The sequence below is a fragment of the Phalaenopsis equestris genome, unplaced genomic scaffold (genome assembly GCF_001263595.1).
Source record: "Phalaenopsis equestris unplaced genomic scaffold, ASM126359v1 Scaffold000507, whole genome shotgun sequence".
Taxonomy (NCBI): Eukaryota; Viridiplantae; Streptophyta; class Magnoliopsida; order Asparagales; family Orchidaceae; genus Phalaenopsis; species Phalaenopsis equestris.
The window spans coordinates 612588-632275 of record NW_018164947.1 but is presented as its reverse complement, the minus strand read 5'-3'; the positions used below and the strand labels follow the sequence as shown (position 1 = coordinate 632275).

The 19688-nt window shown below is 33.5% G+C and overlaps 1 protein-coding gene across 1 annotated transcript in view; it reads left to right on the top strand.

Moving 5' to 3' along the window:
- The window catches only part of LOC110028278 (helicase and polymerase-containing protein TEBICHI), a 62831-nt gene that overhangs the window by 39016 nt on the left and 4127 nt on the right, over nucleotides 1–19688 (top strand). The window contains exons 24-25 of the mRNA XM_020730059.1: nucleotides 14038–14146; nucleotides 14232–14369. Of these exons, the coding sequence (XP_020585718.1) occupies nucleotides 14038–14146; nucleotides 14232–14369 (247 nt within the window). The remainder of the gene's footprint in view (nucleotides 1–14037; nucleotides 14147–14231; nucleotides 14370–19688) is intronic.

Sequence of the window (19688 nt, the reverse complement as noted above, 5' to 3'; positions counted from 1 at the left end):
ACACATCAACTTAATTCCTCTATAATTTGCACACTCTTGTGCATCCCCTTTATTCTTAAAAATAGGGACCAAAATACTCTTCCACCACTCTTCAGACATCTTTTTAGTTTTTAAATAATATTAAAGAGTTTAGTAAGCCAAGAAACTTCCAATTCTCCCAAATATTTTCACACTTCAATTGAGATATCATCAGGTCCTACATACTTTCCACTCTTGGTTTTCTTTAAAGCATCCTCAACTTCTTTTTTACTAATGCAACTATAAAAATGAAACATTTTATTATTATTCACGATATTAAGATCACTAAGGTCGATTGTATTTTCAGAAATTTTATTAAAAAGTTTATCAAAGTAACTTGCCCACCTATGTTGAATATCTTTTTATAAGAAAAATACTTTTTGATTTTCATCTTTAATGCACTTTACTTGAGTTAAATCTTTACTTTTGTTTTCTCTTTGTTTTGCTAGTTTATACATGTATTTTTCACCATCCTTAGTTTCTAATCTATTATAAAGATCATTAAAAGCAGAATTTTTAGCGTCACAGATTGTTCTTTTAAACTCCCTGCGGGCCGTTTGATATTTTCCCCAGTTCTCTAAGCTTTTACATTTAAACCAGTTTTCATAACATAACTTCTTATATTTTATCTTTTCTTGCACATTATTATTTCACCACCAAATATTTTTATTTATAAAAACTTTTTCTTTTAATTCTTCAAGAACATCTTTTGCTATTTGTTTAATAGTATTTGTTATTTTATTGCACATAACATTTGCTTCTTCATGAATATCCCAAAATTTGAAATCTTGAATTTTACTCATAAAAATTATTTTATTTGTGTATTTTAAGTTTCTCCATTTAATTCTACGGTGATGAGTCTTAGTATTTCTTATTTTAAAACTCTTAATCTTAAATCTAAAACTAATAAACGATGTTGGGTATTTAAATTTTCACTTGGAATGACCTTACAATCTTTACAATCGCGACGATCTCTCCTTCTCATAAGAAAATAATCAAATTGTGTTCATATCTTTTCATAAAATATTAGTATTAACAAAATCATACGCTAAAGCAAAATCTAAAATAATTCTACCTTCTTCATTAGTTACTCCATGTCACTCTAAAATCATATCCACCATGAATATTTCTGAAATCTTCTACCACTCTACGGACATGTCCATTTAAATCTCCACCAATAAAAATTCTTTCTTCAAGAGGTATCATTTGTATTAAGTTTTCTAAGTCATTCGAAAATTTATCTTAGACCCTGTATCTAAACCTAATTGAGGAGCATAAACACTTATAATATTAAAAATCTTAGTATCAATGATAACCTTAAGTGCTATAATTCTATCTCCAACTCTATTAATTTGTACAACATTATCTTTCAAACTCTTATCTATAATTACACTTACACCATTTCTAATGCGACTCTTACCAGAATACCAAAGTTTAAAATCTAAATTATCAATCTCTTTAGCCTTTTCTCCAACTCACTTAGTTTCTTGAATAAATAAGATATTAATTTTCCTATGAATCATAATATCAACTTGTTTCATTAATTTACCATTGAGAGTACCTATATTTCAAGATCCTATCATAATATTAGTTTCATTAGTTTCATGGACTAACTTTTTTACCCTCATTCGCGCGTAATGTGGGAACCCTTGCTTATTTAACATTACACCCGGGCGCTAGTGTAGCGGCCCTTGCACACTTTTCACTGTATTCAGTCTATACAGCGCGTTGCTTCCAGGGGACGCCCTAGCACTTACACAATGATCAAAAGGATTCATGTCATGATTTTTTTTCAACAAGTTTTAAGCTGGCTGTCGACTACCTAATGCAACCCTCCACTTTTCTCATCCGGGCTTGGGACCGGCAACGACAATGTTAAAAAATTTTGTTCTTAAAATAAAATTGAATACACATAAATAAGCAAAATTTTGTTCTTAAAATAAAATTGAATGCTTAATTGACAATTGTCAACAGTTCAAACTACCCTATTTGAGTTCACCTCGAAATCTTTTTCTTTTTTATAGAATCTAATGAATGCAAAAAATAGTTATTCCTCAAAATTACTTCTTATAGAAGCTTCAACACATAGCCACTTTGAATTGACAATACAAAAATAGGAATTTTTTTAATCACTCATTTAACTCCCTTTTCCTCCTTTTCCTCTCTTTTTCATCTTCCCCTCCTCTTCTTCTGCCTTATCCGAGCCCTTAGATTTCTGCCTCCAACTTTATTACGGGATGGATGAATGCAATGCTTTGATTAATACCTTAGGTTTTATAATGTATATATACCATAAATCTTAATGTATATAAGTTATTTTTAACTTCATCTCAGTCATACATTCATCTATCCACCACCACATGCTTTGTAAAGTGGAATTGTCAAAAGATGTTTTGATACTCTAATTCTGTAAACATTGCATTCTTATTAAACAATATTATTAAATACTTAATGACAATTAATTTAATTTATATACATCAATATATTTAGTTATATATATATATATATACAAAAGATGTTATGATTTTCTGTTTCAGATTACACCCACAGTTGAGAACCGATAGTCAAAAGCAGGAACATGCTATTAGTGCACCTCATGTGTCTGAACGCGCTCCCAACAAACCTGATAACAACCAACCTGAGGAGGGATCCCTTCTCCTGACCGTACTTCAACAGATAATGTTGGAACAGAAAATCAAGATAGCCCCACAGCTCCTATTCAGGAAGGATCAGGTGCAGAGGTGACAATTCACACTTCAGTACAGTGGAACCTATCGCTGTGGCAAAGACTGCCTTTTCTTCTACTGCGGTTTTAACATTTAATCAGACCGAGGATCATATGAGCCAGTCTTCAGATGAAGAATGACAGGTTTAAACTTATCAGCGGAAGAAGTCTGGGGGTACACTCCAACTTGTAAACTTAATGTATTATACTTTGGTTACTCTTGACAATGACACGACTCTTCAAAGTTTGTTATCTGGCTCCGCTCCTAAAACTATAGGAAGAGACAAGACTAAACTGACTCATCCCTAGCTACATGTTTTAAATTTGTTTTACATTTTTATTGAGTCTATCTGTTTCTTGAGGTATTACTGTATGGATAGGGTGTCTCTATTGGGCTTTCTCATACAACCTTTATGTATTTTTTCTATTTCAATAAAATCAGCCCTTGGGCTTTTCATATATATATATATATATTTATATTTATATTAAAATATAATGGTGTCTTCATCGATCTCGCTCTGCTAGGATTTCGCCATTATGGCGAACCCTGGTTTCTGCTCCACAGCTCGTGCTTGCTCTTTTGTTGTCTTCGTTTGTTTCATGCTCATCCCAACTTGGCTCGTGCTTCGTCATATGCAAGCTGAAGGGCTCGCGATCAAAGCTCATCTTTTGTGGCGTCGTGCGTTTCTCCGGCGTGCGTCCGTGCTTCGTCGTCTGTTGGCTGAAGGGCTCGCGATCGCGACTCGTCTTCTGTGGCGTCGTGAGTCTTCAACTTCGACCCGACGTTTCTGCTGGTGTGCGTTTGTGCTTTGTCTGTTTTGACATCGAGATGTTCGTCGTCTGTTTTGATGCCCCGTTTCTGCGCTTATTTTGAAGCGCCGTTGCAAGTGGACTATCTCCCTTCTTCTTTGTTTGAACCTTACAAAGCCTCCTTCGCCCACGTGGTGAGTAATCATCTGGTGGAGTCAGCTGTTGTCTTCTCCTCAAGCTATAAGGAATGTCGTAATGGTACTGTTGACTGTTATATTGTTAAGAAGCCAAGTAGGAAATGTGGGACTCTTTCTCTGATTTAGAAATTTCAATCCTGATTGAGAAGTGCAAATTCACTCTTGTTGGAAAATTTCAGTGGGGGCACCCACATATGGAAGTTATCAGAACGAGTTTTGATAATCTCAAACTAGTAGACAAGTGGAAAGTGAGACACTTTGATGTGAGACGTGCTGATTTAGTTAACCGATGGTGAAGAATTTGCTCAAATTTTCTCTAAAAAATATCTTAACATTGCAGATAAGTCAATAAAGTTACTTAAGCGGTCTCCTGATTTTGATCTTAATCATGAATCTCTCACTGTACCAGTATTGTTTAGTTTATCTGATCTCAAGCTATTGTTTTTAATCATCACGTTCTCCACTCTATTGGGGTCATACTTGGGGATTGTATGAAGCTAGATCTACACAACTTCAATCTAACAAGGCCTTCTATGGCCAGATTACTTGTGGCGAGGGATATTACTTTACCTAATATTACTGAAGTTTGGTTGGGCACAACTCATAATGAATAATGACAACAAATTAACATGGAACATATACCTTTTTATTGTACTCACTATAAGATGTTTGGGCATACCCTTGATAAATGTCACAGGCTCCATCCTAATATGAAATTTAAAGCTCAAATGAATAAGGATGGGTCTAAGCCCACTGTTCTGGACACATCTGCTCCACCTGTGGAGGAAATTACCGCAAGATAGAAATTGGTGTCTGATTTAGTTGCCCCTATGGACCCCTCCTCTGACCATACTGTTTCTGTTTTTGCAGTTGATGTGATGCCGGATGGCTCTGCTGGGCAATTTACACTTTTAAAACTTGTTGAAAACATTGTTGAAGTATCCTTACCTACTAAAGATAATTTTCGAACCAATAATCACGAGAGCCTTGCAACTCCTCATCTTCACGAAGTATTCAATGGAGAGACGACAACTCATTCTTCACGTACACTAGAACTCATTTTTAAAAATCTCAGTATCAATCCCACGAGGAATGCTGTAACTATTAAAATCAACTCACATAAATTCTATTTAAATATCAAATTAAATAGATAAGAGGTATAAAATGATATACTTACTAAAAATCATTACTTAAAGAGCTAAAGAAAGTAACAACTAAATGTAACAGCTTAACAAAATATAACAAAGAATTTGGATATTATGAAAAACTTTTCCTTGCAAAGAGATTTTAATCTATGTAGGATTCAAATGATTTAAGACAAAATTGAGGTATTGTGACAAATAGAAACATACCTTATTCTTTACCCACTCCTGGTGCTTGCAAAGAATATTAGCTAATTTAAAGTTGATTCCTTAACATCTCGACTCCACATCAGTGCTATCTAGCCTCTCATCTCTAGATGCCCCTTGCCTATGCCATTGTAATGATCGAATCCCAGCGTCAGGGTACTAAAATTTATGCCAAGCTGATAAGAATCTGGCTTGTCACTATAGATTTAACCAATTTTACGTCCATCAAAACTTATTTCCCTATTTATTTGCACTACCCCTTAAGTGATCTCAATGATTTTGCCTAGAATGAAGTATGATATCCACTAGTTGGGCGAAATCATAGCCTCCCCAGTTCATTATGTTTCTCAATGGATTTTAACCTCAAAAGTGACCAGTTTGAAAAGTGAATGAAGATTCGGTAAAAATACCATCTTAAATTTTAAGAGTAAAAAGAAATCTTTAAATCATTCTCATCCCACAATATTAAGTCCCACATGCAAGAAAAAAGAAAGGGAACTACTCAGAATCCATGGAGATTAAACAAAAATAAAATATTTGCATAGAAATCCAAGTCTTACAACAAAAACTTAAACACAAATACAAAATACCTTATATCTTCTCCCCGAGCAAATTTTTGGAGTTTTTTTAAGCAATCTCTAGATTTTTTTACACTAAAACACACTCACACTTACACTTGAACACAAAATACTCACAATTGCCGCCCAATTGAAGTTTTGAGGCTCCAAAAAGTCTCTAAATTCGGCCAAATCCTTTTCATTAAATAGAAAACAAAAAATAACCAAGGGTTGTTTCAAACTCCCCTCCAAAATTTGACCAAATTCGATGTATCTTCTAGAAAGGTAGTTACTGGTGCTATAACGCCAGTCTGGGGCGTTATAGCGCCCTCTTTGCTCGTCTGTGGCGCTATGAGGCTAAGGGGTGATGCTATAGCGCCACACAAAAATCATCATTTTTCTCATTTTCTCTAAATGTCCATTTAACGTATCTGAAATAAAAAAACATGCAAAATATCTTTCTTTAGAATGCAATTTCATAAAAAAATTTACATAAAATGTTTATAAAATATGCACTAAAACATGTTATTTTGAGGTGGATTGGGTACTCATAACTATCTCCTTGAGATCTTTTGAAAGCAACGAAGGAGAGCAAGTTTTGATTTCAGTTCCACCTGAATCTCCTCCTTTCTAGGCACCAAAGTGGTTTGAATTCTTTCTTTGATAAAGGAATAAGTGTTAGCATATCCAATATGAATTGTACGACAATCATATTGTCAAATGTGACCAAACGATATGTGACAAGTGTCCATAGGAATTATATCACATAAAACCTGCTCTTGAAGTTTCCAATTAATAAAAAACGACACAATGCATTGCCGATTGACTTTAATTTCAACCTCTTTTTTGAGCCACATGAGTTGGTAGGGATGGGGATAGGGATGGGTTTGAGTAGTTGGCCCAAGCTTCTCCACCATGGTTGTTGCAATCACGTTCTCACAACTTCCACCTTCAATGATAGAGTTACAAAATTTGTCTCGAACCGTGCATTGAGTTCTAAAGATGTTATGTTATAACCAATCTTTATTGGAGTATTATTTAATACTTAAGAAGCGTCTAATCACAAGTAAGTGTTAGCGTATCCAATATGAATTGTACGACGATCATATTGTCAAATGCGACCAAGCGATATGTGACAAGTGTCCATAGGAATTATATCACATAAAACCTGCTCCTGAAGTTTCCAATTAATAAAAATCGACATAATGCATTGCCGATTGACTTTAATTTCAACCTCCTTCTTGAGCCACATGAGTTAGTAGGGATGAGGATAGGGATGAGTTTGAGTAGTTAGCCCAAGCTTCTCCACCATGGTTGTTGCAATCACGTTCTCACAACTTCCACCGTCGATGATAGGGTTACAAATTTTGTCTCGAACCGTGCATTGGGTTCAAAAGATGTTATAATGTAACCAATCTTTATTGGAGTATTATTCAATACTTAAGAAGTGTCTAATCACAAGTAATTCCCCTTCGTCTGCCTGTAGGATTTGGTCGCTTGTTTGATTAGTATCTTCTTCTTCTACCACATATTTTTCCTTTTGCTCAACCTTCTCCACCATTGGAATAGTTAGGACAAGTCGTGGCTATGTGGTTGAACCTTTTATATTTGAAGCATTGTATACCGAATGCAGTTCTTTTCTCCGATATGATAGCAGTCTCTTGTGATTGGACAACAGTTTTGCTGTTTTTTTTAACATTTCGACCACCAACTTGTGCCCGAAAGTGGAGTAATCTCCTGGAACTTCCCAAATCATTGGTAGGAATGTGTTGGAGTGTTCCCATCCAATTTTTTATGTTTTTCAACCTTCACCGCCAAGTTACTCACGTCCTATAATGTCTATAACGGTTGGAGTTGAACCACATTAGCAATAGATGATCGTAGACCAACCAAAAAACGTGCAATAGTATGCTTTTTCGGGTTTTGAAAGAGTATACTTCGGCCCCAACTGTTTGTATTTAGCGACATATTCTTCGTCGAATAATTCTTGTTGATAAAAGTTATGAAGCCGGATAAAGGCTTCTTGCTGTTAATGATCCTGTAAGATTTTTTGTTGCATTTCTTTCTTCATTTTGGTTCACGACGCGATGTTGGATCTTCCTTCCCATCACCGAATCCTTTTCATTTTTCCATTAAAGTGAGGCGTGCTTGTTGAATATAAATGCCACTAGTTTGACGATATGTTCTTGTGACACCTCCTTGAATTTCAGAAATCGTTCAACTGTATGTAGCCAATTGTTGAATTCATCGGAATTTTGATTCTAATTTTAAAATTTGGAGGTTTCTTTTGATTTTCAAGTCTCATTGTATGTAGAGGTTGTTCATCATTACTAGATGTCTTTTAATGGAACATATTATCTTCTTCCTCGTTGATTATTTCATTTCCGGATTTATTTTGATGTTCTTCCGGATCTCACTGTTCAAGAAGTGCCAATCTTGTTTGTAGACGATGAAGTTTTTGTTGCATTTTTCCCACAATCAAATTTTGGGATGGACAAACATTGTTCCTCTTTGGCGGCATGATTGAGAGCAAAAAAAGTCACGAAGAAATGCAAGGACAGTAAACTGTTTGAAATTATTGGACAAGAAGTGGAATCAAGAAATCCAAGATAGAGGATTATCAACCTCCATGCTAGGCAGAAGAACCCTACGACTGGTCGACAGAGGAAATACTGCCACAACATCCAAAACTTTATGTAAATCAACAAATTTGGATTGCAAATTAAACTAGAAATCAGGACAGAAAACAAACTTCTGTCCTGCAATTCTGGACAGGTTCTGTCTGTAAATTCTAGACCAAAATCCAGAGAAGGAGAAATTCAAAAAATGGAAAGAGAAGAAGGATGAAATGCACAAGAACTTGGGAAAGGATGAGAAAAAATGTGTAAGAACCATGCTCTAATACAAAAATCACTTATGTTTTCGAATTTTGGACAAGTTATGTCTGCAAATTCTGGAGCGAAATCCAGAGAAGGAGAAATTTGAAAAATGGAAAGAGAAGAAGGATGAAATCCATGAGAGTTCGGGGAAGGAAGAGAAAAGATGTGTAAGAACTATGCTCTAATGCCAAGATAATACCGAAAACAATGTAAAAATAGAAATTTTTATTTGCTAAATTTAGAAAAGAAAGGAACTTGGATCGATAATCCCAAAGAAGGGAAATAAAATTCATAAAGTAAAATAAAGATGGCTGATCATCGTATGGGCATCTTCTCAGGATACTGAATTCACTTCTTAACCCGAAAGATCAGGTTTATGCTAGATTTCAAATTTTAGAAGAGTTCAAGCACAAATTTTAGTAAAATGAATATCTTGTTTATGCTAGGTTTCCAATTTTAGAAGAGTCGATATCAAGACAAATTAAATAGCAAATTAATCGTCAATCGAGGTGAGTACTCATGTTCTTATTCTATGATAAAATTTTATTTCTTGTAGACCAAATGCATCTTTCGTATAATCATTAGGTATATTGAAATTACCGCAAACTCAAGATTTTAAATTCTAGTGAATTTTTTGTTCATATTGTAGGATTGATATGCATGCACATCATTACAGAATAATTTGACTGTTATGCAAATGAAAAATGAATATTTTATTTTATTAGAAATTTAAATTTTTATTGGATGCCTGTGTGTGCATGATACAGTAAGAAAAACTAAAGTACCCGTGCACATAAATGAAGAAGGATATTGATATTGAAGTACCTTAATTGATACAAGCTTTTAGGTGGTGCTCCTAGGACAATCGTATAAATATGAAATAATTTTGATATATTATTGATATAGTAAGACTGTTTGAATAACATTAAATATTTATATTGATTTATTAAAAAGTTTGTCAAACATGCATGTTTTTTTTTTCCATTGCATTAATATAATTGAGGGGTATGAGTATTCACTGGTTTATTCAGCTCATTGTTATTTTTAAACTAACTTTTTCAGGTAAATTTTATGTGATTAAAAGCTTAGTGAGAATAAAAAACGTTTATAAAAGACACAGATAACCAGTAATGAGGTAATTTTAATTACATTTTTTTAATTTAAATTGATTAGTGGTTCTTTAATTTGTAAAATGTTATTTTTAAAGAATGAATATCAAAAATTTATTTCCCACTATCCGACCATCTATTCTCATCTTGTTTAATTTTGAGCTCAGGTAAGGTTGTAACAAAAGTGGTATGAGAGCACAAAATTTATGACTAATTAATGTAATCTTGATGAAAGAGTCAATAGGATGATTATGAGAAATTTTAATTAATTTCGAGGATAATTTTTGTAAGTGGGGAAGATTGTGATGACCTGTTTCAATTAAGGGTAGATGAAAGCATGAATCGAAGAAGATGAGTCGAGCAGTGAAAGGGAAATGAACAGAAAGGTGAGGAATTGAGAAGTCGGGTATTCGAAGGAGGGGGGGGGGGGGGGGGGGGGGAAGGGGACAAATAGCTAAAGAAGAGGAAGTGAGCGGTTGTAACACCAAACAAAGGGGAGAGGAAGTGTGGGGACGGAAGCTAGAAAGGCGTATTTATGTTATAAATCACGCGATAGGGCATTTTTTACTTGCAGAGATGTGAGAAGAGATGTCACGGTCTCATGCAGGAGAAAATGTTGTCGAGCAGAGGAGAGGCAGAAGGTCTCGATGTCCATGTCGAGTGGGCAAAGAGTCGGCACGGTTGTCTTGCAGAGAAGGCGGTGAGTGCGGAGATTCTTTGCACTTGATTATGACGGACGAACCAACAAAGAAGTTAGGGAAGAGGGCAATGACATGATGAAGCAGGCGTGTGAGGAGAATCGAAGCCGCATGCGAGAAAGGCAGAAGAGTCGCACGTGTGAATTTAGGGCTTAATGAGGTAAGTTTTAATAAAGTTAAGGGTTGATTGATTTATAGTAATAATATTTAATAATAATAATAATAATAATAATAAAAAATAGCTAATTAGAATAATTAATAAATTTGTAATAACATAATCAATAAAATTAAATTTTAGCAAACTAAATATCATGTTTATTTTAGGTTTCAAATTTTAGAAGAGTAGACGTTAAGACAAATCAAATAGTAAATTAATCGACAATCGAGGTGAGTACTCATTTTTTTATTCTATGGTAAAGTTTTTTTTTTGCTTCTAGACTAAATGCACTCTTCCGTTTAATCATTAGTTATTTTGAAATTATGTAAACTCATGATTTTGAATTCTAATAAATTTTTTATTCATATTGTAGGAATAATGTGTGCACATTATTATTGAATGATTTGATTGCTATGCAAATGAGAAATGAATATTTAATTTATTAGAAAGTGGTATTTTTTTTTATGTTTGTATGTGCATGATCGACTATGATGGAGTCACCTCTTGATGTTACTAGTAAGAGAACACTAAAATACTGATGCACGTATATTGAAAAGAATATTAACATTGAAGTATCTTAATTAGTACAAACTTTTAGACGATGCTTCTGTGGCGGGTGTATAGATATGAAAGAATTTTGAAATATTATTGATATAACAAGACGTTTTGAATAACATCAAATATTTATATTTAATTATTAAAAAGTTTAACAAGCATCCATATCATTTTCTTTTCCATTTGTTGTAGTTGAGTTTAATGAGTATTCACCGGCTTGTTTAGCTCGCTGTTATTTTTAAACAAACTTTTCAGGTAGATTTTAGTGATTAAAAAATAAACGATTAAAAAGAAAACTTTTATAAAAGACGCAGACTACTAGCAACGATGTAATTTTAAATATATTGCTTTAATTTAAATTGATTAGTGACTTCTTAATTTGTAAAACGTTATTTATAGAGAATAAATATTGAAAATTTATTAGCCACCGTTCAACCGTTAATTCTAAGGCCCGGGCCGGGTCGTGATATTGAATTTCTCTCCTTTGTTAATGTGGTGGGTTGGAGATTTCAGCTCTCGTAGATTCAAGTATTCATTGAGATTTATTTGAAGCACAGGTCCATCTTCCTTTAAAAAGCTCAGCGTTTCTTTTGAAAATTTTTTGGATGCCAATCAATTAAATATTATAGGACAACCAAAGCTGCTCACAAATTGTTCACTCTTCAAAGTTTATATGATTAATTTGAATAGTTTTTTCGAAGTATCAACCATATTGGGAATTTCAGGATTAACTAAATCAGATCCCATGAGTTACCTGATGTCAACTATCATGCCTCATTATGACCCCCTTTCAATCAAGCTTGACATGTAGTAGAGCTAGGCAATCTAGTTGATTGCATTTTTCACTAACATCCCATTTTGACTTCTAATAGTTAGGATCGAGTGGGCAGGAAATTAATCTGCTTAGATGATCATAAAATATACACTGCAATTCATAATCTTCTAGAAAACCCATCATAATCACTAATACACGTGCATAATGTGAATCATCAATGTAAGCTACAAAGCTTTTATTAGTCTTTATGTATGATTAATACATATTAGAAGTTTTTAATTTAAATAATGCACTTTTTTTATTTATATCCAAAACCGTGCACCCAAAATTTGAATTTGAAGGACTAAATTGGATCGCCTAGTTATTGGCTGTCCTGCTCCTCGCTCGCCTGAAGTAATAGTTATAATATTTGATGAGCTAGAAGCTTAGTGGGATGGATCATTCTAATACAGAGTTCAGAATTAAAAAAAAAAAAAAAAAAAAAAAAAAAAAAAAGAGGCTTTCTAATCTTTTGTACTTGCATGTGCACAAATATTCATAGATACAGCTAGCTTGGTGTAGTATACTTTAAATCAAGGCATGCTTTTTAATTTAGTAAATAAAAGACCCAACAAACATGTTTGCAAGAAGATAAAATGCAGTTGTCAAATGTAAAACCGTTTAATGCATTAAGTTAATCAGATGTTGGTATCAAATTAATTGGTTTAATTTTATTTTCGAGTTTTTAATTACTATCTATTTAGATTGTGTATCATTTAGTCATCACCTAACATGTTGATTCATTATAAACATTGATGAGATTTGGATGTAGCCTAACATAGCGGTTATCAACTACCCCTTGATAAAATTTGGACTACTGCAACCTATTAATTATGGAGTTAAGAATCTCTTTTTGCCTTCATTAAAGTTCATCTTAGAAGAAAGTTTTTCTACTTCATTATCAAGTCATTATAATATGCCAAACTATCTCACATGATGTAATATTTCATGAATTTTTTAGCATTAATATCATTAGTATTCAAAATTACTTACTATTGTTGTGTGACTGATCAATCAACGTGTATTAATTTGCATCAAAGGTAAAGCATGCCACACATAGATGTCAATATCTGGGTTTAATTACGAATCTTATTTTATAAATCATTTTTAATGCTTGAATTATAGTTTATCATGAAACTATTTTTGATTGGCATCATATGCAAACAATAGACTTTCTAATAACAAATTAATTTTCATTAATATTACTAATTTGGAGAAATTCTGCTAGCATACATATAACAACTCAATGCAAATGATAGAAAAATACAAATATTAGACTTGCGTGTGCTTTGTTTCTTATAACCGAGATTGAGTATGTTTGCACAAATGTTATATCTTCCTTAGATTGGATTTTCTTATTTTTTTCAGCTTGAAGTTTTGTTCTTCTGCAAACAATCTAATAAATATTAATTTTTTAAATGTCTTTGAATCATTAAATTAACTGATAACTAATTCAATTAATCTCAAAATAATATATTTATTTTAAAATAATTCCTTTTCATTCAAACTTTGATGCCCACGAACTCAAAAATCAATCTTGATTTGCAGAAGGAAATATGAAAAATTGAGTTTTGGCGCCTAACTCTCTCTTTGTCCCGGCTGAATAAGGGATTACAGAAATCCAGTGCTGCATTAGCATTTATGTTTTTTTGATACACATAGTTCAGTTGATCATAACTAGTTGCGGAATTTTATAAAAATTCTTTTGATTATTTTTGGGATGTGTGAAAAATGAGTACTTATTTTTAAGAGAAATTGTTTTCATTTTTTATATTTTTGAGTATTACGTCAACAGTGATTGCCTTCATATGCTATTTATTAGTGTTTTAAAAGTAGCCATCTTGGTTTGACCATCACTCTTTAATTTTTATGGTCGTTGTTGAACTAGTGTACCATTTTAAATAAAACCAAAGCATTTAGTACACCAGTCTGTGTAATTTACTTTGACAAGTTGCATTTCTAAGTTAGCACACAATTTCTCAAGCATTTTACTTTCTACGAATTCACAAATTTATTAATTATTCTAATTTTTTTAATTTAATAGTTGATACTAGAAAAGTTATAGTATCATGAAAGAGCAAATATAAAAATTTATGTGTGACCATCGATTTCCCTGATACATTGTTTATTTTTTTATAATTTTTCAAACAATATTACGCATCTGGATGCCACTGTTACCTTCATTTATGAATTTTCTTGTGGGGTTTCTAAAAAATATTAAAAATCTAGATATGTAGAGACCTTAATGGGAAGAAAGCGGTTTATTTCAAAAATAAATTTTGGAGACTTTAAAGAGAAGGCTAAAGCGCAGAGACAGGCTGTTAATTCAATTTGCCAGGTATTCTGAAATGTTTTGATGAAGCTCAGTTTGAGTTGCTTGGAGTTTATTGGTAATGTTTATTCGTTTTTTTTTTAATTTTTAGGGCTCAGCTGCTGATGTGATCAAAGTTGCAATGATAAAAATCCACACAATCATTGTTGAAGGTGTTTTTGCTGATGCAGACAGTAGATCTGAAATGCGATTCTCCAGTCTGAGAGGTCAATGTAAACTTATTTTGCAGGTACTTTAAAAACATTTTTCTTTTTCTTTCCCCTAATTTCTTCATAGAGAAAAGTGTCAAAATGGTCCTCCGACTCTTTACAAGGAACCATTTTAGCATCTATAAAAGTGTCAATTTAGATGGGGGCTAAGATAGTCCTTTCTTGGGATTTGTTTAATTCATTTTTAAAGAATAGGAATGATTTGACATTTTTATAGACATTGAGGCTAAAATTGGCTCATGTAAATAGTGAAGGGACTATTCTGTCACTTTACTCTTTATTGTTAGTTTCCTGGTGGTTTGGATAACCAAAATATTATTATTATCTGTTTCCTTCCTACACTTTGATGAAATAGAAATCATCATTGTTATATAAAGAAGTCTTTTGGAGAGTTCTAGAGAAGAAAGGTGTTGCTATATCACTAACCAAGGCGGGTACAAGACATTTAGATTGTGTGAATTAAATTTTCTATATTATTATTCAATTTAATCGATGAAAGAGCTACTACAAATTAAATTAAAGTTATACAATTTAAAATTTCATTGTTATTGGTTGTCGTCATCGTTTATAAATATTGTCTCATCTATTTCTTGTATTTTAATAATTTAATTAAATCTGAAAAATTAGTTAAAACAACAGTGAGCTAAATAAAGTTAGTGAATACTCGTACTTCTAAATTACAACAATACAAGGAAAAAGAATAATTTGCATTTCAGTTAAGCTTATTTATAAATCAATATAAACCTTTGACATGCTATTCAAATGATCTATATCAATATAATATCAAAATCATTTAATTTCTTTACAACAATCACAGGAGGCACATTCTTTTGTATCACTTATGTTGTTTTAATATCAATATCATTTTCCATTTACATGCACGGGTACATAAGTGTTTCTTCACTAGTATCAATGAATGTTTCATTATAGCCAAACATGCACATGCAAACATAATACAAAATATTTTTTTTACATTCTAAATGTCATCAAATATCTTTCTTTTGTAACATACATGTGTGGTCATTAAGTATAACTAATTAAATTCATTTCTAGATGATCAAATTGAATAACAAGTCATAATAATCATATTCTAGTTGTAGTAACAAAATATCTTGACTAATGACATACTAATACGAATGATTTATAAGAAAAAACATTATTATTACCATAATTTAGAAGTAAAAGTACTCTCCTCGATGACACTTAATTTGTAAGATTTTGTCTGGACGACTACTCTTCTAAAGTCAAAACCTAAAATGATATAAAATTTAATTTATTTATTATTTTAAGTAAAATATTAATTTTTTATTATTCTTTAAGTATTAAATTTTTATTATTTTATCATGCTTATTTTTTTACTCAAATAATATATAGTATATTATTATTACTATTGCATTACCCTTACCTCTTTTGAAGACTCGACTCGACTTAAGGTCTGTTTGGGTTTGGGGCAGCTGTTGGGCAGCTGTTGATTATTTATATTATTCTGATAATCTGATAATCTGTAGATTATCAGAATAAGCTGGCTTGCTGTTTGGGGCAGTTTATCCAGAATAGCTTGTTGGTAGTTATGACTGTATAAATGACCTTCCTGCTCCTGTCTGGTAAAACTGTTTGGGACAGCTGGACAGCTTATTCAGAATAACTTATTGGTAGTACATAAACATATAGTGCAGAAGCATAAAATCATTACAGACGAATTCCAAAAGATAACAGACATTTCTCACACTCTCGTGAGTATCAGAAAAAATAAAAAAAAAAGGATAAAAACAAGTACAACTACATGGAGAAATATTAAAATGTTCAATTTCAAACTCTGACGATGCTTGTCCTCAGCTGCACTGTCAACCTGGGAAAACATCGTATTCCCATCACTGCTAGCAGTGTAACTGGTGGGAGTATTGACCCATCGGGAGAAACGACAACGAGCTGAAACACCCCTGCGACAACCGTATAACTGTCTCCCACTGCTATGAGGCTGAAACAACGTAAGTAACGAAGCCGGTAGTCTACAGTAACACAAAACAAATCTGTCTGTCACTGAAATCCTAGATGTCATGTTGATATATCTGTAAAAAAACAAAAAATTTGACTGTCAGATATTTAAAACAAAAAAGAAATACACAACATGAATCTATAATGTACAATGAAAAGAAAGACTTGGTGAATTAGTTGTCATAGATAGCATTCGCTATAGACTCCCTCAGGGCAGCCATCTCAACCACACCCTCCGCGTCATGAGATTCAAATTCGTTAAAGTCAATGTCCTCCTCAGGAACTGAAGGTCCGATCATAATTTCTGATGGTTCTTCGTAGACATTCAACTCATCGTTATCAGCCATACTGAAGTCCGTATCTGAACATGAAGGATGTTGTCGGATGAAGTTATGAAGTGTCATTGTTTCCACCATAATATGCACTTGCTTCTGAAATGGATATGATGACATGTCACGTAGTATGACCCATTTCTTCTTCTAAACCCCAAAAAGTTCTTTCAATTACCCCACGTAAAGAGGAGTGACATTTGTTAAACGTTTCTTTCCTTCCACAAGTAGTGTCATTTGCTAGTTCAAAATCAGGGATATGGTCCATAGTGTCTGGATATGGCTTTAGATAACCCCTCTGCATAGGGTATCCAACATTAACCAAATAGTACTTTCCTGTTATGGCAGACATTATTATTTGCAATAAATACTTATATCTACGAATTTTTCTCCATCAGAAGTGCCTATAACATTAAAATGAGGACAATCAGTTAATTAAACAAATTCTGATATGCACAAATTGAAAATGTAAGCCATACCTCTAATTTCTCGGCCCACTATTCTTCTGGAGCATCAATTGTACGTTTAATTGGATCCCAGCCTAGCCCGGTTGATCCACGTTTTAGCTTTTTCCAAATTTTTCATTCATTTTTTAATTGATCCCATTTATTTTTAAACTTAAGCCTATCATAATCTCGTCCAGTCAGCTCTTTAAACCTTTTAGCTATATTTTGCCAACCTTCTTTGTTGAAGTACGTTGTTGGCCTATTTACTAAATCTATTTCTTTAATACAAAAATCGCAAAAAATATTGGTTACTTCTTTATCCCACACAGCGGACGGACCTCCTTCTTTAGACATGTTGAAACTATAAGGAGCACAAGTATTATGCTCAAAGAATCTCCAAAGCGTTGCATTTAACAATTCAAAATAGATCATACACTTGATATAAAGCTGCAGAAACTGCATCCAATGAAGTTTTATTCTGCTATTCCAGTTAAATGCTATAAAAACATATTTGTCAAGCTATCAACAGTTTTTAAAATTTATTCATTTCAAAAATGAACTACTATAAAGAAGGGGAATAGCATTTGTTATTTACCGGTTGTTCAATTTCAAGGAAATCTTTTATTGAACATCATAAAACCTTTTTTTCTTTCTTTTCTTTTTTGGCCTAATTGGAAGCAAACCTCATTTACTTCTCTATGTTAGGAAACAAAAGGCGCACAAATGAATGATTATAGGAAATTCTTCTGCTCTTTCATTTCAAATCCAAATGCAAATCTACATGGAAGATGCATAACTATTAAAATTGACTATTTCTTATTTTTAGGATTCTGCGAAACTATATATGCATGGAAATTCTCCATTAAAAACCATAAAAAATTAATTCCTTCATAAAAAATCAATTTCTCTGATCGCAGAGTATAAAACCATGAAAACCATGAAAAATTCATGAAAGGAAAGCTTACTATGCAATCAATGAAAAATACTCCATTATAAAACCCTAAAATTACGAAGCATAGAACCAAATAGAACCAAATGAGTATACCTCACGATCCACCAACTAATGAACAAGAAATGGCGGTTTTTTCCCAGGGAGGAGGCGAGGCGGCAGATCTGCGAGAGAAGGGCAGATCCGCGAGATATGCAAAGGGATCGTCACGGGAAGGGCAGATCTGCGAGAGAAGGGTAGATGCAAAGGGATCATCACGGGTGATGCGAAGGATCGACTCGAGTGATGCGAAAGGTGTGCATAACTGCGATTCTCCCAGGGAGGAGGCAAGGCGGCGAGCAAAGGGCAACACAATGATTTTTTCCTATTAGACGCGGGACGCAGGGGGGAGACGGCTTGCGAAATTATGAAGAAAACAACTGTACAAAAATGCTGCGGCACCAATAATTTCACCCGAACGTGATATCTAAACAGGGGGCGGCATTTTGAAAACGTCGCCGCTCACTATAATCTGCCCCAAACGGGCACTTAGGCTCCTGCAAGCTCCGTCCCTTCCCTTTCTTTTTCTTCGGCTCGATTGTTCGTTGTCTCCTTTGCAACTTCCTCCTCTTCAACTTCTCTGATCACGTATCGATGCCAGTCATCGTCTCTCTAGAGCTCTACCACGACGCAGATACTTCCTCAGACTTCCACGTCGTCAACTAGGGCTTCTCCCATGCCATTCTCCTCTCCATTACTCGTTGCTTGGCTCCAAGGTAAGTTGGTCTCCTTCTGCATTCCTCATGTCCCTTTTATAGGCCAAAGTAACCTTTGGTTTCCCCGATTCCTCGCATCATCTTCCCCCTGACCGGCTCTTCATTTTCTCTTCCTTTCTTCGGCTTCTAAATATTTGTTTCCTCCTTTCTTTTCGGTTCACTTGAATCCTCACTTCCTATCTACTTCGGCTTTTCGTTTCTTTTCCCAAGAATGTTACATGATATGACCTATATTCAAGTCATTAAAGATATGTATGCTAGAGATTTTACTTGTGTTTGAACAGGAGGATTGACCAAGTATTTCTCTATTTCAGCTGTATTATATCAGGGATTTGCTTCAAGCCCATCTCTTTTTGCTTTAGCTATGGATGCTCTTACTAGACATTTACAGGAGGATGTACTCTGGTGTATGCTTTTCACGGATGATGTGAATTTTTGAATAACTTTCTTCTCAATGAATACATAGATAATTCACCTATAAATAGGCGTTTACAAGAAATAAAACAAGGAAAGAAATCTTCCTACAATTAAGTAATTCCTATAATTATAGAATAAACATAAATACCTATAATTAAGAATTACTATTTTTATACTATCACAAAATATAGCAAGTACTAAATAACATTAAAGTAAATAATAATGAGCGTAATTCCACACTCCCCCTCAAGATGGGTTGTACAGATTGTACATGCCCAACTTGTTGGTTAGCTCATCAAAACTGGACTTAGGGAGAGCCTTGGTGAGAATGTCTGCGGTTTGGTCTCTAGAAGGAGTATAGACCAATTCAATGATTCAATTGTCCACCTTCTCTGAAATAAAGTTCTGATCAATCTCAATGTGTTTCATTCGATCATGATGATCAGGA